Here is a 23,335-nt window from a genome sequence, read left to right on the forward strand (position 1 = left end):
CGCCCCGGCGGTGCCCTGGGGTGGACCGGAGCGTATCTTTTCCCCTGGGCGGGTAAAGCGGTAGAGGCGGGTGGGCTTCCTGGCATGGGGGACCCGGGGGACTGGGGGGGGCGGGGCCTGGACCGGCCTGGGCTGTCTCCAAGCAGTGGGTGGGTCGGGGGCCTGGACTGTCGTGGTGGATCCCATGCTGATCTGGCTACGGGTCCTACTGGCGTCCGGGGTGTGGCGCTCACTGTTGGCTTCCCCCTCCGGGGGAGCGGGAGCGGACCTGACCCTGCCGCGCCGGTGGTGCCCGTGGAGAGCTGTAGCGTCGCCCCGGTCTGAGCGGGCTGGCCTCTGCTGGGCTGGGGGGCTGGGTGGGCGGCGATACACGGCTCTGCTAGTCAGGAAGCTAGCAACCGGCCTGGGTGGTCAACCTTGCCTGCCCTCCGTGCTCCCCCACTGGATCTGGTATATCACTCTCACACACACAACTAGGGCATTGGGGGAGATACGGGAAGACCATTGGGGGGGTTGGGGGCGGGCCCACCAAGTAGTGGGTCTATCCCCCATCTTCCCCTCCAGGGGTCTCCGCTCTCCCCCAATTTTTTATGGCATATTAGACACTAGGGCTTGGGGGTGGGGTGGGGCATATTGACAACCCCGCTGTCAGCAAGCAGCTGGGTGTTGTCGCCTCATCCTCCCCCCACATTTTTAATGCACTCTTAGAGACCAACATCCACCATACACACATCCCACAGCACACATACATACACACCACACCAGATCCTGGTGGGGGGGGGTGGGGGATGGGTGACGGGGACCTCCCGGGTATCTGTGTCCCGCCCGCCTGCCTCCCGGCTGAGCTGGGATCGGCGGTTTGGGCTGGGGTGCGGCTGTGGGGCTCCGGGGCGCTGGCGGCTGCGGTAGGTAGTTGGGTCCGCTGTCGGTCTGTCGGGGGGAGCCCCGGGGGACCTGGCCGTGGCTTGCCATGACTCCTGGGAAGGGTGATGGTGGGCCGCGGACTGGTCGCCCGGCGGGGGCTGACTTTGGGCGCCCTGCCCTGGGTGGACGGTGGGTCCCTATGCCGGGTGAGCGTGGGGTCCGCCGTGGCAGATCTTTCGGCCTCTGACCCATACCAGTGTGGGGGGGCTTGCCCGGGGCGGATCCGGGACCCTGCTGTCTCCTGTTCCTTGGAGACCCCGGCTGGGATCTCTACATGAGCCTCTGCCTGCTCCCCTCTGGGGGGAAGTCGTGTGGTTGGCTCCGGGGTAGGCGTCGGGGATAGCTGTGGCGGGCTCCGGCCTGCCTCCTGGGGTGCGGTCTGGCGGGGGCTCTGCTGTCCCTGGTGGTGGGCTGGGCTGCCCTGGGGGCCTGGGTGTGCCCCGGTTGTGGGGACCTGGGGCCTCAGTGCCTACCTAGGCGTGTGGTGGGCTAGTCTGTGCCCGTGGTGCTGTCGCCTCCTACCCCTCTGGGCGGGGGGGGGGGGGGTGGGGCTCTGGCTCTGCGGCTCCCTGCCCTGGTCTTGTGCGGGGTGGACTTGCAGCTGGCCCTGGGTCAGGCGGCTGCAGGTCTCTCCTGGCCCAGGGGGCCGGTGGATGGTCCATGTGCCTGGGTAACTGCCGATCTTCTTCCGGGCTGGGGGGGGCATACGGAGGCCCAGGGCCCCCCCCACCTATGACGCAAGGCAGCCCAGCCCACACCCGCAGCCCCCCACCCCCAGCGCCCCCCGCACGAGGGCGGCAGCCGCCCAGCCGCCCTCCCCCCAGTCCCCACGGGTTAGGCCCACAGCCATCAAGAGACAGCCGGAAAGCAGGACCGGCCGGACAACAGAAGCCACCAAACAGCCCCAGCACCCCGGACCCCCGGGGCGGCGACGCGGTTTTCACCACAGATTCCCGACCACACCAAGTGACAACCTCCGCACATACATATACATGGTTGCGCGAGTAATTATTATTTACCAGTAAAATTACTTCACTAGTGTTTCATTTGTGTTGTTTGGTGAGTTGAAATTTGCTCCACATTATACTGTCATGTGTCTCATTGGTGTCTTTTGGTTTTGTGTATTTTTCAGAAAACATCAAGGATGATCAACACTCTGCCGAGTTCCCAGACATCGTCTTGAAACTTCAGGGCAATGCAAATACCAGGTCAATTATACAGAACATTAATGTGGACCACAAACCAAACATTGTTTTGTCAGAAACATGTTTAGTAACAAGACATGATGCAGATGTCAATCGAGACAAACACAAACTGAGATTATTATTCTAAATAATTCATTTAGAAAACTAAAACTCTGTCTTTACCAAAGGATTGGAACAGATGCAAGGAAGAGGACCTTCAAGAGGAAGAACAGCAGCCCTCAAGAGGACTCTGATCTACTACCAAAAAAAAGATAAGTATTATTTACCAGTAAAACCACTCAACTAGTGTTTCATTTGTGTTGTTTGATGAGTTGGAATTCTCTAGTCATTATAATGCCCTGTGTCTCACTGGTGTCTTTTGGTTTTGTGTATTTTTCAGAAAACAAGGATGATCAACACTCTGCAGAGTTCCCAAACATCGTCTTGAACATTTTGGAAGAGGCACAACAGCGATGGGACAGGATGCAAATGTCAACCAAGAAGAACACAAAGTGAGATCATTATTATTATTATTATTATTATTAAGATTTTTATTGTAAATCATTCATTTAGAAAAGTATAACACTCTGTCTGTCTTTGTCGAAGGATGCTAACGTGTCCAAGGAGGAGGACCTTCAAGAAGAAGCCCTCAAGAGGACTCTTATCGACTCGAAAAGAAAGTTAGTATTATTTACCAGCAAAACAACAAACTTGTTTCATTTGTTGTTTGAGGAGTTGAAATTCTCTTCATCTGTCTCACTGGTATCTTTTGGTTTTGTGCATTTTCAGAAAACAACAAGGATGACCTAAAGTGAAATCAGTCATGATATATCACAATCAGGGAAACATGGCCAGACAACATCCAGATTTGCCGTTTGCCTCAGGGATCTCTGTGTGGAACAATGTATATTTAAGTTGTAACATACGCACATTTAAATTCCACGCAAATAAACTGGGAGATTTGTTTTAAATAAGCAGTGCTAATTGTGTCCTTAATCAAAATCTATGTTTTCCCGTGGTCATATGAAGACCATTTCATGTTGGTTATTGTGTTTTCTCCAGCTGTGACAGTTGGTCTCTAAGTTTCCACTGAGATACTGCTTTGTCCTACTACTTCATGTTTTAAAAGTTAATTTCACCCAAGTATTACTGAGTCTAAATACTTCCAAGTATCCACCCAAATGTTACTCTATTACCAGCAAAGGTCCTGCACGCGACGACACATGCCGGAAGCTGCAGGCACCATCGAAATTACGCCGGCGGAATTTTCTAGTATGGTCTTGTCCTTCTCCCACAAAAAACTTTGCCGCTTAACTCGTCCCACATTTTTGAGAAAACCCTGACACATGTTACATCAAAACGTGCGGTTTGATCGGGAATGGTGTGCTATGACTTTTATAAGCGATTCGCGTAACAGTGGCGACATAAATCTCGAAAAACCGTTAACAAGTTTCACATAAACATGAATGGGAAATGGACAGAAAAAGTCCATATACCAAGCCCGCTTTGGAGCCTCACAGTGACGTCATACTTTCACGTAGAAACGTGATTTTAACTTTAAACGTGTCATAAGACTTGGGACTTTTATCACCTAAGTCACGGTTCTGATACATATTACGGTTTTTCCACAATCGCAGTTTAAGTTTTTGACTTTTTTTGGCCTTTTATAATGGCTGTGTATTGCGTCCCTTACAGTGTACACTCTGCTGAGATTGTGAAAATAAATCACAAACTCTCCAAACAAACTCCTCTCCTGCCCACAATTTCCAACTTAAATAGACATTTTTTACATCGAAACGTTGCTATGGTTGTTGGCTAACCCCGTGTGTTGTTTTCATTTTCATACGACCTGTGGTTTTTCTTAAAATCACCTCAAAGCGCAGAGAGTTCTGGTCAACGCTGCCATAGACGATTTTGATTTGTAGTTTGGAAAAACAAGATAAACCGACATTTTAAAACTGTCATTACTCGGTCAATTCTCACCCGTTTCTCACAAAATTAAATCTGGACGCTGCTCAGAGCCTTGTGACGCTCACAAACTAAGAATTATAGCTCTATCATCTACCGTTCATTAGATATGACAACTTTAAACGGTGCTGATTTTGCCGTTGTCTGAGGTTTTAGGACACAGGTGCGTGTGTGCGTGAGGTAAGGAGGAGGAGGAGGAGGGGGAGGGGCTAGGGGGGGCTTGTCAGTCTCCAACTATCTAAATGTACTTCTCCACCACAAACTTTGACACTCAACTCCTCCCACAGTTTTGGGAAAAACCCCACACATCCTATATCAAAACGTGCGGTTTGATCGGGAAAGGTGTGCTATGACTTTTCTAAGTGTTTCGAGTAACCATGGCGACAAAAATCCCCAAAAACTGTGCAACCATTTCCACATACACATACATGAGAAATGGTCAACAACATGATCAGGACCCAGTCCACTTTAGAACCTCACAGTGGGGTCATACTTTAACGTAGAGAACTCAAACTTTATATGTGAGACCAGAGACCCGTCCTGAACATGTCTGCAAAAGATGAACTCACTACAGGAAGTGGAACACCCGAAACAGGAAGTTAAATGTAACGTTGCCAAACATTGACCGATCTGCACGAAACATCATATGTGAGACAAGGGACCCATCCTGAACATGTTTAGGGACACGCCCTTGACCCAACAGGAAGTCGGCCCATTTTAACGGCAAGTGCCCACATATTTGCTGTACAACTTTACCAGCAAAGGTCCTGCACGCGGCGACACATGCCGGAAGCTGCAGGCACCATCGAAATTACGCCGGCGGAATTTTCTAGTTATTATTATTATTATTATTTTCCGTCTTCGAACTCAAATTTGACCCCCTAAACGTGCTTCAAAATGAACGAAAATTTGCACGCACATCAGAACTGGCGAAAAATTTTATAAAATAATGGACTTCTGACAAACCGATGCAAAATGGCTCAGTAGCGCCTCCACAGGTCAGGGCCCTATGGAGCTGGAAAAAGTTTAGTTGCGCCAAAGTACTTGAAAATTGGTGGATATATTGCCCGGCCCGAGACGAACAAAAATTCCTGTTGACACCATGACCTCAACTCAACAGGAAGTCCGCCATCTTGGATTTGGCGTTTTCCTGGGCTTTTCGCAAGTTTCGTATCTGAGCTTGCCGCTCTGAGGCCGTTTATCCTAGGAAGATGAAAAACGCGTCAAACTGTACTAGACCCTTCCACGATCAAACCTTTGGAGAATATTTCCCAGATTTGAAAGGGCGCGCAAACGGCAGCCATCAGAACTTTGGCGAATTTCGAGGGCTCGCCGCCAAACACGAAACGCGCTATAACTTTGCCATACTTTGCCCGATCGGCATGAAACTTCACAGGTGACACGGGACAACGTCCCCCAACATGTCCACGAACGCGAATTTCTCGCAAAAGCGATGTCGGCCATCTTGGCTGCGTTCTTCTCCCGCGCAAAACTTTTAAATGTATCTCCTCCTACAGTTTTGAGAAAACCCTCACATATCTTATATCAGAACGTGCGGTTTCTTCGTGAAATGCCGGCTATGACTTTTCTAAGAGTTTCGAGTTACCATGGCAACACAAATCGCAAAAAACGACAAAAATTTTGCCTTTTCAGTTTCACATACACACGAATGGGAAAATGAGACAAACCAAGCCCTTTTTGGAGCCTCGCAGTGTCGTCATACTTTCACGTAGAAACGTCATTGAAACTTTAAACGGGTCACAAGACTTGGGACTTTTCTCACCTAAGTCCACGTTTCCATACATATCACAGATTTTCCACAATCGCAATTTACGTTTTACCCATTTTCAGAGCTCTGAAATTGTGTGGGCGTGGTCTTCTCTCACTCTAACAAAAGTATTAACAAAAATATACAAACAAACTTCTCTCCTGCCCACAATTTCCAACTTAAACAAACATTTTTTACATCAAAACGTTGCTATGATTGTTGGCTAACCCTGTGTGTTGTTTTTATTTTCATACGACTTGCGGTTTTTCTTCAAATCACCTAATTGCCCAGAGAGTTCTGGTCAGCGCTCTCATCCACGCCCATGTTAAAAACTGTGATTTGGAGTTTGGAAATTTCACGACGACAAAGATTTTAAAACTGTCATTAATCGCTCAATTCTCACCCGTTTCTCACAAAATTCAACGTGGGCGCAGCTGAACGTCTTGTGACGCTCACGAACTGAAAATTTTTGCTCTATCATCTACCGTTCATGAATTCTGACAAGTTTAAAAGGTGCTAGTTTCCCTGTTTCTTCTGGGTTTTCGACAGTTAACGACAGGTGTGTGTGTGCGTGTGTAAGAGAAGGAGGAGGGGGAGGGGGGAGGGGGAGCACACAGGAAGTAGGTCACCCGAAACAGGAAGTGCCCTGTAACTCGCCCATATATTGACCGATTGACTCGAAAAACACAGAGTCCAGGACTTACCCGGCCTGCTGGTGGCTTTTGGCCTGGCGGTGGCGCCGGCGGAAACGAGGACCCGCCCATCGCTGCTCGCAGCTTTAATTAGGGTCCTCGTTACACTCGTGACGAGGAACCTATTGTAATTGTAAAAACGCGTACACAAGAACGCGTACACAACAGTGATGAGGAGCCCAGTGATGAAGAGGAGCATAGTGATGATGAGGAGCATAGTGATGATGAAGAGCATAGATTTAAATTGAAATTGTACAAATTCTTATTATTAGGGTCCTCGTTACACTCGTGAACGAGGAACCTATTGAAATTGTACAAATTCTTATTATTATTATTTTCCGTGTTCGAACGCGAATTTGACCCCCTAAACGTGGGTGAAAACGAACGAAAATTTGCACGCACATCAGAACTGGCGAAAACTTATATATAATAATGGACTCGTGACAAACCACGGCAAAATGGCTCAGTAGCGCCCCCACAGGTCAGGTCCCTATGGAGGTGGAATAAGTTTAGTTGCACTGAAGTACTTGAAAATCGGTGGGTATATTGCCCGGCCCGAGACGAACAAAAATTCCTCTTGACACCATGACCTCAACTCAACAGGAAGTCCGCCATCTTGGATTTGGTGTTTTCCTGGGCTTTTCGCTAGTTTCGTATCTGAGCTTGCCGCTCTGAGACCGTTTATCCTAGGAAGATGAAAAACGCGTCAAACTGTACTAGACCCTTCCACGATCAAACCTTTGGAGAATATTTCCCACAATTGAAAGGGCGCGCAAACGGCAGCCATCAGAACTTTGGCGAATTTCGAGGGCTCGCCGCCAAACACGAAACGCGCTATAACTTTGCCATACATTGCCCGATCGGCATGGAACTTCACAGGTGACACGGGACAACGTCCCCCAACATGTCCACGAACGCGAATTTTTCGCAAAAGCTATGTCGGCCATCTTGGATGCGTTCTTCTCCCGCGCAAAACTTTGAAATGTATCTCCTCCTACAGTTTTGAGAAAACCCTCACATATCTTATATCAGAACGTGCGGTTTCTTCGTGAAATGCTGGCTATGACTTTTCTAAGAGTTTCGAGTTACCATGGCGACACAAATCGCAAAAAACAACAAAAAATTTGCCTTTTCAGTTTCACATACACACGAATGGGAAAATGAGACAAACCAAGCCCTCTTTGGAGCCTTGCTGTGTCGTCATACTTTCACGTAGAAACGTCATTGAAACTTTAAACGGGTCACAAGACTTGGGACTTTTATCACCTAAGTCCACGTTTCCATACATATCACAGATTTTCCACAATCGCAATTTACGTTTTACCCATTTTCAGAGCTCTGAAATTGTGTGGGCGTGGTCTTCTCTCACTCTAAGAAAAGTATTAAGTAAAATATACAAACAAACTTCTCTCCTGCCCACAATTTCCAACTTAAACAAACATTTTTTACATCAAAACGTTGCTATGGTTGTTGGCTAACCCTGTGTGTTGTTTTTATTTTCATACGACTTGCGGTTTTTCTTCAAATCACCTAATTGCCCAGAGAGTTCTGGTCAGCGCTCTCATCCACACCCATGTTAAAAACTGTGATTTGGAGTTTGGAAATTTCACGACGACAAACTTTTTAAAACTGTCATTAATCGCTCAATTCACTCCCGTTTCTCACGAAATTCAACGTGGGCGCAGCTGAACGTCTTGTGACGCTCACGAACCGAAAATTTTTGCTCTATCATCTACCGTTCATGAATTATGACAAGTTTAAAAGGTGCTAGTTTCCCTGTTTCTTCTGGGTTTTCGACAGTTAACGACAGGTGTGTGTGTGCGTGTGTAAGAGAAGGAGGAGGGGGAGGGGGGGGGAGGGGGAGCACACAGGAAGTAGGTCACCCGAAACCGGAAGTGCCCTGTAACTCGCCCATATATTGACCGATTGACTCGAAAAACACAGAGTGCAGAGTCCAGGACTTACCCGGCCTGCTGGTGGCTTTTGGCCTGGCGGTGGCGCCGGCGGAAACGAGGACCCGCCCATCGCTGCTCGCAGCTTTAATTATTATTATTTTTCTCTCCAGGGAAACTGGAATTTGACCCCCTAAACGTGCTTCAAAACGAACGAAAATTTGCACGCACATCAGAACTGGCGAAAAATTTTAGAAAATAATGGTTTTGTGACAAACCGATGCAAAATGGCTCAGTAGCGCCTCCACAGGACAGGGCCCTATGGAGCTGGAAAAAGTTTAGTTGCGCCAAAGTACTTGAAAATTGGTGGATATATTGCCCGGCCCGAGACGAACAAAAAATCCTCTTGACACCATGACCTCAACTCAACAGGAAGTCCGCCATCTTGGATTTGGCGTTTTCCTGGGCTTTTCGCAAGTTTCGCATCTGAGCTTGCCGCTCTGAGGCCGTTTATCCTAGGAAGATGAAAAATGCGTCAAACTGTACTAGACCCTTCCACGATCAAACCTTTGGAGAATATTTCCCAGATTTGAAAGGGCGCGCAAACGGCAGCCATCGGAACTTTGGCGAATTTTGAGGACTCGCCGCGAAACACGAAACGCGCTATAACTTTGCCATACATTGACCGATCGGCATAAAATTTCACAGGTGACACGGGACAATGTCTCCGAACATGTCCACGAACGCGAATTTCTCTCAAAAGCCATGTCGGCTTTTTTGGATGCGTTCTTCTCCCGCGCAAAACTTTGAAATGTATCTCCTCCTACAGTTTTGAGAAAACCCTGACATATCTTATATCAGAACGTGCGGTTTCTTCGTGAAATGCCGGCTATGACTTTTCTAAGAGTTTCGAGTTACCATGGCGACACAAATCGCAAAAAACGACTAAAATTTTGTCTTTTCAGTTTCACATACACACAAATGGGAAAATGAGACAAACCAAGCCCTCTTTGGAGCCTCACAGTGTCGTCATACTTTGACGTAGAAACGTCATTGAAACTTTAAACGGGTCACAAGACTTGGGACTTTTATGACCTAAGTCCACGTTTCCATACATATCACAGATTTTCCACAATCGCAATTTACGTTTTACCCATTTTCAGAGCTCTGAAATTGTGTGGGCGTGGTCTTCTCTCACTCTAAGAAAAGTATTAACAAAAATATACAAACAAACTTCTCTCCTGCCCACAATTTCCAACTTAAACAAACATTTTTTACATCAAAACGTTGCTATGGTTGTTGGCTAACCCTGTGTGTTGTTTTTATTTTCATACGACTTGCGGTTTTTCTTCAAATCACCTAATTGCGCAGAGAGTTCTGGTCAGCGCTCTCATCCACGCCCATGTTAAAAACTGTGATTTGGAGTTTGGAAAATTCACGACGACAATGATTTTAAAACTGTCATTAATCGCTCAATTCACACCCGTTTCTCACGAAATTCAAAGTGGGCGCAGCTGAACGTCTTGTGACGCTCACGAACCGAAAATTTTAGCTCTATCATCTACCGTTCATGAATTATGACAAGTTTAAAAGGTGCTAGTTTCCCTGTTTCTTCTGGGTTTTCGACAGTTAACGACAGGTGTGTGTGTGCGTGTGTAAGAGAAGGAGGAGAGGGAGGGGGGAGGGGGAGCACACAGGAAGTAGGTCACCCGAAACAGGAAGTGTCCTGTAACTCGCCCATATATTGACCGATTGACTCGAAAAACACAGAGTGCAGAGTCCAGGACTTACCCGGCCTGCTGGTGGCTTTTGGCCTGGCGGTGGCGCCGGCGGAAACGAGGACCCGCCCATCGCTGCTCGCAGCTTTAATTTGCATTATTGTTCTGTTTACAACCCCTCACAGCTAAATCTGCAGCAGCGTCACAGGAGCGAGTACTGTTGGCTGTTCCACTACAACTACTCTGTACAGTTCCAGTTATAGACTTCAGATCCAGTTTACTTCTTCCTATGCTGCAAAGCAACCCCTAAACAAAAGAGTCTTAAAAGAAAGTCAGACATTTAATGCAATAAAATGTGTGAATATATGCACATAGAGTGTAAGAGATGGAGCCATTGCCTCAGGGTTGTCTGTTGGAAGTATTTTTCTCAAGAAGTCTTCATTAATCGTGGGTGTGTTTTTGGCACAGCGTGCAACATAAATTACGAGATTACCATCTAGTAATCATAACGAGCACATCGCTCGTCTGTGTTGTGCTCCTGTATGTGTGAGTGCGTTTTTACTGTCTAGATCATAAAATAACAGTGAAGTACGGAGTTGAGAAAATGTGCCACACCTCTTTTTGTTTCCAGACAAGGGGATTACAAAACACACATTTGTGCACAGCCAGGAAGTTGCCTTGGGCCTCAAACTTTTTGAAAGCACCTTTAAATTCTGTGAACAGTTCAAGTATTTCCAGGAAACCACGTCAGTGCTCAAACTAGCAAAGACATGTAGTAATGTTAATAATAATATATTTTATTTGTCCCTGCCTTCAAATGTTCAAGAAATTCACCCTTCCCCTCAAATATGCCCATTGTCTGCACTTTGTGTATTACATTTGCACAATCCAAATCTGTATTGATTTTTTCCACAAGAGGGCAGCAGATTCACACAAAAGGGACACAGGAGCTGTTGCTCGGACTGCTGCCATTCCTGGTACATGTTGTGCCACTGAGGTAAATCTAAATGCAGGATTTGAATTACCAAAGTCACAAACACACTTGATTGAGATGCAGATGCAACAACTTTGGGTTTACAGAGTGATACAAACTTCAATTCCCAGTCCGACTCCTGAAACTTTACATAGGTGCATCCTGGTGTTTTCATTGCCATTGTCCAGTTAATCGTGTGGCTTTACTCGCGCTGTGTAGCTGCTGTGCTTCCACTTTACCTCCATTGCGTGTGACGTAAAAATCCATAGTGTGGGAACGTTGCTAAGCGACAGGAAGTCATGTGGAGGTGATAGGATTGTTGTGTGAACAATAGAAGTTACACACTACAGCTTTAACTCCGATTGACTTATTACTTATTTTTATTGATCTAAATTGGTCTATGTGCATAATTTGTATGCATGTTATGGTATGTTTCTATGTCTTTATATAGGGTTAGTGTAAAGAACTTAATGTATTAAAGGTGCTTTATTTTCAATCTTGCATTGTTATTCTTATGGGAGCATCTGATTGCGTCTTGGCACAGGAGGAATGGAGGATCATGAACGCTGACTCAGCAAAGACTGGAAAAATTAATTAGAAAACTTTGTTGTAAAAATTTGTAATTTTCTTTCAAACAGGAGTATTTTTTCCGGCGGGCTGGTAGATAGTAGGAGTTGCCATGGAGATGACAGGACACGTGGGTGGAGAGGGGACAGAGGGTGAAGAAAGGAGGAGGTTCATGTGTGGAGTAAAGAGTCAGAGAGACGTGTTTATGATGGAGAGCAGGGAGGTTGTTCTCCTCCTCTAACTCCCGCCGTTCTCTGTAATACTAGTAAAGATGGTGATGAGGATGCGTTCGTGTGATCTCAAACTGCCCCAGCTGTGAGTTTTTTACGCTGCTGCACTTTGTCTGTGTCTCTGCGGTGCGCACTGGGTCTGGATGATGGAGGTGCAGGTGGAGAGCTGCTGCTGCTGCTGGCTGCTCCTCCTGCTCTGCTGCATGACTCTGCACAGCTCGGCCATCGAGACTGGTGAGACTAAAAAACTACTTTACGCTCACTCATTGACGCACAGCCGTGCGTCGTGGTCACGGTGGCGCACAAGTGCTGCGCTGAAACCTTTCTGTGTGGAGGAAAGAAACCTGTTGCTGTACAAGTTATGACAACATGTAACAACAGCAGATGTAATACTAAGTTGTTCTGTATTCTATGCGGAATGATTGTGTATCTATATGTGTTTAATGATCATCGGGAGCTGAATATTATATATCAGATCTGCGACTGAACAATTATTTTCAACTTTCAACTATTATCTGTCCATTATTTATTCGATTAATTTATTAGGTATTCTGTCTGTGAAACATTTTTTGGACCAGAAACCAAATATATTCAGTATACTGTCTTGAAAGATCAAAGGAAACAGAACATCACAGAACCAAACAAAGGACAGTATTATACATTTATTTAATTGTGAATAAAGTACATTATTATTTTCATAATCAATTAATATGTGGATTATTTTCTCGATTCATCGAGTTAACGTTTGGTCCATGAAATGTCAGGAAAAATTATTCAGTTTAAATAATTAAATGGAGCAAAATAGTTGACGATTAATTCCATTATCCATTAATAATTGATTAATCGAGTAACTGTTTCAGCCCTAAAGTACACATTAATGAACATTCATTGGTAATTGCGCCAGATTGTAGCCATAGACTCATTTCCATCTGTATTCTTGTAAATACACACAGCAAAGTAGTCAAAACACGTACAGTCTCAGATTGTCCAGTGACTGGTGGTCACTGATATTGTCATTGTTTATTATAGTGGAAGACAGGAAATGAGCAGTGAATTGTAACACTTGTACTTCAGCTTGTGATTGTTGAAAACTGAGTTTCCTCCACACTTTTAAAGCTGGTGTGTGCGTCGTTCCTTTTTTTTTGACAGAAACATAAAATGTAAGGTTTTTATGTAACTCTGTTAAAGTTAAAAGAATATAAAATGAAGGGACTTGGGATCACAACACTTGTTTACATCTTAATACAATACAAGACGATGTATGGTTTCTTTGGGCCCACAGAAGTTTCACACATTGATATATTTATTGCATGTACTATATAAAAAGTCCAAATAATTTTCACAATGTTCATTTATATATTGCTGGTAAAGTTGCACATGGTGGTTAAACATGTTTGTCCTCTGATGTGTTTTGAATGAATCTTCTGAGTGAAGGTGGTAAACATGACTCATTTTGACTGAGGGGCACTTCACTGTCCGGCAGCTCTTGCGGTTTGAGTTGTTAAATTGGAGGTGATGTCATTTGACTGCTATTTTTATTTGACCTACTGAAAGTAGTAGGATTCAAAGGTCACATGACTTCATTGTGTGGCTTCTACACAGTGTGTGTTGCTTCTGACTAATGTTTTTGAACAAAAGGGCCTTACAAGTGTGTCATCTAATTTGCCCTAGAATGAATCGAGACCAAAGAAGAACTTCAGGAACAATAGACAGGATACTCGATGATTATATTGTGGATAGAAAACTGCTGTAAATGCGCTAAAATGTGCAAAATTGCTCTGTTTTGGTTCTCTGAGCTACTTGTTTGACCAAAACAACAATAATTAGATGCTAGTGATTAACTATAGAAATTCTATTTGGGTCAATGAGAAACCAATGTGAAATAATTTGGAGAGAGTAAAATGACTATTACATAGAAAGCAAAAATTGCTCTCCTTTTCCACACACCTCAACAGTGTCTTCAGAACGTTGATTCCATTTGGCCTCTGTTCGCTCTCTGAAACTCTGGACTCCATTTACAGTCAGAGTCTTTAAAAACAGTCACTGCCTGTAAGAAAAAAAAACAAAAAAAAAACGTCCATTGGAGACTTGGTGTCCTCTGGTCACCCTTGTTTTGAACGCCATCTCTGGTGCTTTTGTATTTGCTTGTGCGGTGAAGAGGGGATAAGCTGCTTCCCACCAACAGGGGCTCCCAGGCTTTGGGACATTCCTGGAGGTCAGTGCAGGAGGATCTAGCCGTCTCCCAGGGAAACAGAGCTAATAAACTCCAGGGGTGGTCGTAAATTTTCTCATTATTTGGCCTGCGGCCCAGAGGCAGGGGGTGGTGTGGGTGGCATTGTGTGGGCTGCTGGTTGAGCCAGATCTGCCAACCCATCTGTCCGGGTTCTGCCTGTGGATGAGCAGTGAGCTGCTTTTCAAAGCCATCAGCATGCTGATGTGGTCCACACTGGTCTGTGCCTCTGCCAGTGTAACAAAGACTTTTGGCAAAATTTCTCTTTACCATTGTGGCTTTAGAATAAGCCTTTTATATGTACTTTAGGCACTTGCTGTATACATACTGTAGACACCCCGAACAGACAGACCAACCAGAGCATGCTTGTCATGTTTTTGAAGCAAATGGTTACACACAAAACAAAGACGGAGAACATCCTTTCTGGTATGTGGGGGCCAGCATACTTCCCTGACTTGCTATGGCTACATTCAGACAACTCTGTCCTCAATTAAAAAAACATTAATTCTGCTCTGAGTCACACTCTTATCGGCCTAAACTCAGCTGTAAATAAAAAGCTCTGTTTACACTTTACTTTCACTTTCACTCGTTTCACTTCTGTCGTGACAGTAATCCTTGCTTGATTATTTTTCCACATTGTTTCTTGTTAGTAGAACTTTCTGAAAACAGCCACAAACGAGAGAGAAACTGCCTCTTGTTTCCACCAGCAAATGTAGGCACAGTGAACCTGAATGGTCACACGATAAGTTTTACATGTATTAGTATAGATGCACATATATTTTAGCAACTTAAAGACCACCTAATAAAAAATCTACCCTGTTTACGTCCATGAATCTTCATATTAGAAAGCCTTTTTCACCAAAGTCCATAGGTATATTATATCATGGCACACAGTTGTTGTTAATCCACTGTTGTCTCCATGTTTAAGTCATATACAGTATTTTTTTACTTATTTTATTATAGAAATGCTTTATGTATGAGTTTGTGTCTCAGGTGTTTTTTTTCCCCTGTCAGTGAATGTGGTGGACTTCTGCGGTCAGACAATCCGAGGTGACGGCATGATTGTCAACTCACACCAGGAATCTAAGAAGTACTACTTTGTCACCATGACGACCGACTGCCACCTCACGATGCAGGCCATCTCTCCCAAAGACAAAGTCCAGTTCCACTTCCGTTTCTTCCTGGTCTACAGTTTGCTGCGAGTGGCTCCTCTTAGCCCGGCCCCTTTCTTCCCAGAGTCTCCCCGTGACTCTGCCGCCATCAACCCGAGACTAGAGCCCACCTCTGGTGAAAGCTCGGGGGACCCGTGTCACGCTGGCTCATACGTTCAGTTCTATGATGGACGTGATAGGAGCTCGCCTGCCCTCGGGCCTCCTCTTTGCGGGAAGAGCCCGCCTCGGCCCGTGCTGTCAACAGGAAACTACCTGACTCTGAGGCTGGTGACCAGAGGGACTCAACCCAGAGTGGACTTTGTGGGGGACTTCACCTCTTTCAGACTAGGTAAGAGAGATGCGGACTACATTTAGTATAACATTGTATGAAATTATGTAAATGATGCAAAGCAAATAACTGCTGTAATGAGGCAGTTTCCAGGTCAGAAATAACCTTGCTCTCTTTTGTTTTTGTTTTTGTACAGTTAGTGTATGATTTTAAAAGAAAAAAGGTTCTCCCCTAGTGTTAATGATATTATGATAATATGGTGAATATTGTTTTGTGAATATTTAGCTCTCTCCTCTTTAAAACACCTCATGAACACATTTTCTGAGGGTTTAAGGAACAGTGTAACCTCATGAGTAAAGAGGAGGACCAGCTCTTTGTGGAGTTGTGGCTATGCTGTGCAATACTTGAAACGTTTCTTTAGATTTAGAGCATGAGGCTGAGAGACTGATGTCACTGAGCAAACACTTTAGATCAGTGATAGCTGTCAGAATGTATAGGGTTTTTTTGGGGGGGTCACTAGTCTGGGTTATGTTAAACTACCCCAGTGTCAACATATCAGTTTGTTTTGTTCATTTAATTCACTACATATACGTCTAATGAACACAGAATAGCGCTGAGACGTTTGCAGGGTTGGGTCATGGTGTTTTAACTGGCTCTCTGAAAACACGGCTGCCAGTGAGAACAGAAGGAAAAACATATTTTAGCCACTTGAAAGAAGACCCACCTAATAAAATCCACCCTGCTTGGATGTGGAGGATATTTTGAGAATACGTTTGTTGCCATTAGACTAGAATAGATCATTATTCTGATTATCATCTTGCTTCTCAGGTTTCAATCAATCAGAGTGCCGCAGTGAGCCCTACTTCACCTGCAGGAATGGAAAGTGTATCCCTCTCAGCCTGGTATGCGATGATAAAGGCATCGACAACTGCGGGGATGGAAGTGACCTGGAGGAAAACCTGACCACTGGCTGCAAAGGTCAGTGAGGTGATGCTGTGGCATCATTTTAAAGATAAACTCGCACTTAAAGTTCAGGTAGACAGCATAACAAGCATTTTGTGTTATTGATCAATAATTATGTAAAAGCCTTTTAGCATTAGAGCAGGGGTCTCAAACTCAAATGACCTGGGGGCCACCCTAGAGAACAAAAACTGTTCACAATATTGCATCATGATATCACACATATACTTAATAATACTATTTATGATGCAAAATTAATGTATTAATATCAAACAGACATTTTCGGCACTGCCATTCGTGGCTTAGGCCCTGACAAGTGTATTTATATATGTAATTGAATGTTGTATACGATACATTTAAGAATGTGATAATTATGATCAAATGTCTTATTATTACCGTTATTAAAAACAAACGTATATTATATTCTATCACCTCGCTGGCAGCTGTGCCTCAGCTGCACACTGTGTTTAAAAGACGGTGAGGTCGTGGGCCATGTTTTCATTAAAACATGATATTAAAGTGATAGTTCGGAATTTTGGACATAAGACCTATTTTCCAACTCAGCCGGCGTGATGGAGACGTCTGGAGACGTTTAAGAAATTTCATTCAGTTCTACTAGTTGCCGAGTTCGCTGATGCTATGGCTAGCGCAAGTCAATGATACAAGTTAGCATGGCATTAAAAACACTCATACCAACTCCACAGTGCACCCGAGGCAAATCGATTGTAACGGCAGACTATCGACTATGTCTCAGCAGCAGCATCAGCGCGTCATACTTCCGGCAGCGGGATCAGTCCTGAGAAAGTAGTCCCTCAAAAATCATGCGATGCGACATTAGTTTTGTTTCAAATATTATTCTATCAACACAGATATGTACATCGATAGTCTGCCGTTACAATCGATTTGCCTCGGGTGCACTGTGGAGTCGGTATGAGTGTTTTTAATGCCATGCTAACTTGTATCATTGACTTGCGCTAGCCATAGCATCAGCGAACTCCGCAACTAGAAGAACTGAATGAAATTTCTTGAAAACGTCTCCAGACGTCTCCATCACACCGGCTGAGTCGGAAAATAGGTCTTATGTTCAAAATTCCGAACTATCCCTTTAAGTGGGGGGGCCGCATGTAATCGATTGGGGGGCCGCCAGTTTGAGACCCCTGCATTAGAGTAATTCAACCGATCTAAGGTGGAAGGAGAATTCAGCTTCTCCCCTGAAAATACATGAACACATATAGATATATAACGACTGTTGTAGGGCTTCTAAAAGTTGGCAGTGTGAATAACACTTCCCAAAGCCAGCCGCTTTTTCCGTCAAATAATAATAATAATAATAGACAAAGGAAATGCACCCAGAACATGAAAGTAAAGTGTGAGTTGCCAGACGGGCACAAAGAGAAACGAAACACCCAAAGAGGAAACACACTTCCCAACTCAGAATCCAACTCAGAATCCCACTCAAAACAGAAAACACAGAACGTCACCCAAAGATGTTAAACCCCTGGTGATTAAAGCCCAACTGAACATACAACCTCCAACCTGCATATAAAACCTCCCAGGCTGATTATCCTCAGCTGTGGGACAACAACACAGGTGCAACCAATATCTCCTGATTAGCAAAGAAACCTGAGCTCTAGCTTCCTGATCTCTGCATACAATGCCAAAATCACCATTTATACTTTATTGCCCGATCTGGCTGATGTAGTGTTTTGGAGTTGGACCTATAAAAATGATTTTGTTCAATGTAATCTGTAGGTGCTTATATATGAGGTTTCCAGCAGATCTATTTGTCTACTATCACACCTACAAATGTTGTTTGTTCCACTCTACCAATAAATACATTATCGGTTATAATTTGAACTTTGATTTTCTGTCTTCCAAACAACATATTTTTAGTTTTGTCCAAGTTTAGTGACTATTTGTTTAACTCAAACCAATATTTGAGTTTATTCATTTAATGTGTGATGTAGTAAATCATTTGCAGAACAAATAATACCAGTAAAATCAGCAAAAAGCACACATTTCATAAGTTTACGAGGATTGGATAGGAGTTCATTTATTTAAAACAGGGACAATGCATTAAAAAACTCTCGTAAAACAAGAAAAAATGTATTGCGCCAGGTTATAGCAATTTTGCTAATTTCCGCCTGTAGTCCCTGGGCATTAAGAACAGATGAAAGCACAACAATATTAAAAATCGTTGAGATATGACAGAATTCAGAATCCGCCCATAACTAATAACCACATTCACACCCCTATTAATAACCATGCACATACATACACATACTCACATGACTCAGCAATGTGTGCAAGTTTGCTTACTCAACAACAAATGTCATTAATGTACAAAATGAAAAGGATCGGTCCCAATATTGACCCTTGCAGTACACCACACTTGATTTCCCTGCCAGTGGAGATATATTTGTCATTTTGGACAAACTGCTGCCTGTTTTCTCAACAGACCTTGGCATAACAGTAAGTGTTGGGAGGGGAAAAAAACGCGAGATCTAACTCTGAGGCATCCTAACACATTAAACCCTGGTTGCTTTTGTCGGTCGAGACATGACAATTCTTACTGTTTGATAGTTGACCCAAAGCTGTCCTTTTTCAGCAGGTCAGCTTTTACCTCCTGAACCTCCACCGCCTGTCGTCACTACACCCCCAACCTTTGTGAATCCCGCCACGATTCCACTTCCCACTCATATGAATTGTGGCGTGCCAGACAGCGCTCCTAGCCATGAGTCAGTAACAGGTGAGTGACCTTCGCCTTGAAATGAGTCTTAATTCAGCCAATAGCTAAACTTCCTGTTTTAGGATGGAGAGAAGAATGAGTGACTGTAAAATGCATGTTTATGTCCTGCAGTCAGAGGATTAACTAAGTGCCTCTTTTGGATGCAAAGTAGCCAGATAACTGGGTGTAAAGCTGATGAAGGTGGCCATTGAATTTCAGCTTAACACTCGTAAACCTATAGATGGATTCTCACAGCAAAGAGCAGCCTTTTGAGTGATCTGTCTCTATTCCAGTGTCAGAGGTGCAAACAGAGACAGTCTGAGCCAGACTGGTTTCTTACTGCTTCTAAGAAAACAGCCATTCTTCTTTTCAGACTGAGAGAGGCTGAGGGGGATTTGCCCAGTGTGCAGGTTTGCAGCTTTTTATTAGCTCAGATCCATGTGAATAAACCCTGGATGTGCCCACAGAAAAAGAGCTCAGCCTGGGTGACCCAACAGCCTGCCTCACTGGCAACTTGTTTGGCTGTGGCTGAATGGATTGTATTACCTAAAAGTATAATCGTTGGGAATCTTAATGGTTACTGCGCCATATGGTTCATTTATTCCACAGTGAGCAAATTAAATGACTCATGATATCCACCACATCTCAGTCGCTGCCGGCTCTACCGGTGCATCACCCTTGTGTATTAACTTAGACTAAAATATCGGAACAATGTTTGTCTGATATGTAGAAAATAAAATAATAATTCAAATAAAACTTAATAAAAAACTCAATAATCTGTTTGAGCCCAATTCAGCTCAAAACCCTCAGATGCTTAATTTACTATCAATATCACTATCATGTTTCCCAAAATGTCCCTATGAGGCAGACAATTTTCACATAATTCATTCCCAAGGAGCCAGGGATTGAACCCCAAGCCTTCTGGTTAGAAGAACTCCCCTCATGTGTTTGCCATTCACATATGATGAACACAGTGGGAGAATGCCTGGTGGGTGAGATGCTTTCACAACAGGGGGATCTCTGGAGGATCCAGGCAAGTGGGTGGTACTCACACATTCACCCACGGTGAATCCTCTGTGTTCTCACATGTCCTCACTTTGACATTATCTGGAGATTAGACGGGGGAACCCAGCAGGGGAATCTCCAGAGAATGTCTAGTACAACTTCTGGGAACATTTGCATTCACATATGCAGTCCCTCAGAGACTGTCCACACTCCTGTGCGACTCCTGTGCGACTTGGTGTGCCATACAAAAATGACGTCATATCCCTTGTCGGACCAGGTGTGTCAGCTCCTAAAGGTGTCGTGGCGCTTGGGCGCACACCTCTGAATTTTTGTAACTTTGTCATCTGCAGCACGTGCCAACTCTTCATTTTCAGTGGAAGACTGGCCTAGCAGGTCTGCTTGTACACGCATTTGTTTTTTTTTTTACTTTATTTAAAGTTATGCATATATATATATATATATATATATATGCATATGTATATATATATATATACATATGTATATATATATATATATATATATATATAAAAAAAACAACATCAGAGAAGAAAGGAAAAGAAACAAAAAAAACAAACAACAAAAAAGAACAATTAGTGTCTCAGAAAACATACAATCCTAGTCAAGGTCTACCACACGATTGGACATCCCAAATAAGTCAAACCTCGAATAGAGGGAGCAAGGTACATTCGACAGGTGACCCCCACAAAATGACAAAAACAGACACAGCTTCTTACAACAAGCCACTACCAGATCATCTGTCTGGCCATCCAAAGGGGGAAAGGGCGAGGGCCCACAAAACCAAAAACGGAGTTTTGCAGTGATCTTCTCCATTAAATAAACTTTCTTTAGACCCTCTCGCCATTGTTGAAGGGTGGGAGGTAGGGGCCTGAGCCAGGACAGGGTTGTACACGCATTTGTATGACTTTTTGTAACGTGATTTTTACCACGTTACAAAAAGACGATGGCTTTTGCCACAGGATGTGGAAAAACACGAGGGATCGCTTTGTGAAGGGCAAAAGATAAGCCCATGGAAAGAGTGGTAACCCAGGGGAAAAGCCCTCCCGGTGTTTCTGGTGGAGCTGGGATGGCTGTCCCAGTACGTGAAACACTGAGAGATGGACAGCAACTTTAAGACCAATGCGGAAAGTTGTTGTTTGGTACTGTTGCTAGGCAGCGGACGTTTTATCCGGTAGCACACGTTGACTTTCTGCTTACATAGGACCCTACCCCTTACCCTACCCCTTACCCTAACCCTAACCCAACCCCTACCCCTAACCCTTACCCTTACACTTACCCTAACCCTTTACCCTGGAGCTCCACACCCAGGCTTCCACAAAGTGGGTAACATAGGACCTTTTTTGAGAAAAAAGAGGAACATAGGTACGACCCCGAATCAAACACGCTGCATCCCTCAACATGCCACTGAGTAATAGTTTTAAATACCTATAAAAAAAAGACTTCTGACTGATTGGACTATTTACTCGATACTGCCCCCCAGGAATTCCGGTGGCATTGCTCTGTTTTGTCATTGTGTGCCTCACAGAGGGGCTTACAATGACATAATTTAACACAAAATGTGGATGAAAGACTTTGTCCATTTCTGTCTTTTTCCTAGAGTATGATGACGTAAAAATGACTGCTATATGTGACTCAGGATAATTCTATTGCTTCTCTCTTGTTTCCAGACTCGCCTTCCTCTCTGTCCCTGTTGGTTCTCTACGTCGTCTTAGCTGTGGTGGCAGGTGGCTTGGCGCTGTGCTGGTGCTGCTGGTCACCTGGCTGGTTCCTATGGCGCATCAGTATCTGTCGCTTCCTACCCTGCTGCAACTTGGCATGTGCCTCCTGCCAGCTCTGCTCCCGTAACTGCATCCACAGCAAGGAGCACCGACTGGCAAAGGTGACGCCACACACACCGGGCAACGGGATCCCGACTGGCGTGGCAGCCACCGGCAACAGTGCGGATGAGAATGTTACTACAGCAGCTGTTTAGAAAAGCACTATTGAAGACACTTATGCTGAGCCATGATCAGCGTAACACGACCCTCAATCCTTTCAGAGCAGGTTGGACCGATGTGGTCCAGTGTACCAGAGCTAAAGGCAACTGGTTAACCTTTGGTTCGTGTGCTTTAACAGTTCTGTCTCATGGGAAAATACATTCCCACACAACTAATTTGCTGTCTCAATTATGTTTCTTGAGGAAGATTTTTTTCTCTCTGGATTATTTGAAGTGAAATTCTCACATGGAGGTGGAGGAGATGGTGGTGAGGAGTCGAACACAGTTCAAGACCGAGCGTTGGAGGATCTGTTATCAGGACATATACCAGTGTGTCTTTATGGAGAGCAAGACTTCTGCCAGACCACATAATGTGATGTGTTTTCATTTAGAAGATGTTGATGCTATGAGGAAATACCATGATCTTTTCCCTCCCCCAAACAGGTGCTCTCTGTGTCTAAACCTAACCACATACTGTACATGACCAGACAATGGTTATTATCACCTTCATTTGTTAACATAATTGAGAATGCAGTTTAGTTGAGTGGAAATGTCATTTTTAGGAGACAGGGTTGGCTTTAAGCGTGATGATGCAGGTGATGAGACTGCTGCATTCATGTTGTTAAAAGAAGGTAGAGCAGGGTACAGTGTGACTGTGGATTGAATGAACATATGAATGTATGTGAAAGGAAATGATGAAGCATTCTTTGACTCAAGAAACATGCTCACTGCACACGTTTTCCTCTTACATACTATAATGGAGCTGTTTAGAGACTCTCTCTAACATTTCAGAAATGCAGTCCAAACCTCAACCATCCTCTGTCTACTGAAGTAACAGTTAACAGTGTAACTCCAGTTTACACCAAAGGTCTGCCATGAACACATGTCGAGGACACAGTCACAGAACTACCACCCACTGACAACAGCTGTTCTCCCCTGGAGAAATTCCTCCTCCCAGCAGTTCATTGTCATGCTGTTTAAGTCAATGTGAGGTCTGTACAGAGGAGCACAAATCATTTACGGCTTAGTAGTAGTAAGTAATTATGTACACACAATACATAAA

At 44.4% G+C, this 23,335-nt stretch overlaps 1 protein-coding gene across 1 annotated transcript; it reads left to right on the plus strand.

Moving 5' to 3' along the window:
* Positions 1-12,062: 12,062 nt before the first annotated feature.
* Positions 12,063-22,269, plus strand: ldlrad2 (low density lipoprotein receptor class A domain containing 2; the record flags this gene model as incomplete). The annotated part of the gene is made up of 5 exons (XM_083891930.1): positions 12,063-12,150; positions 15,161-15,646; positions 16,415-16,564; positions 19,155-19,295; positions 21,965-22,269. The coding sequence occupies 5 exons, from the start codon at positions 12,063-12,065 to the stop codon at positions 22,267-22,269; spliced, it is 1,170 nt and encodes a 389-aa protein (XP_083748056.1).
* Between the last annotated feature and the right edge of the window lie 1,066 nt (positions 22,270-23,335).

Source organism: Microchirus variegatus, assembly GCF_963457635.1.
Source record: "Microchirus variegatus genome assembly, chromosome: 7".
Lineage (NCBI taxonomy): Eukaryota > Metazoa > Chordata > Actinopteri > Pleuronectiformes > Soleidae > Microchirus > Microchirus variegatus.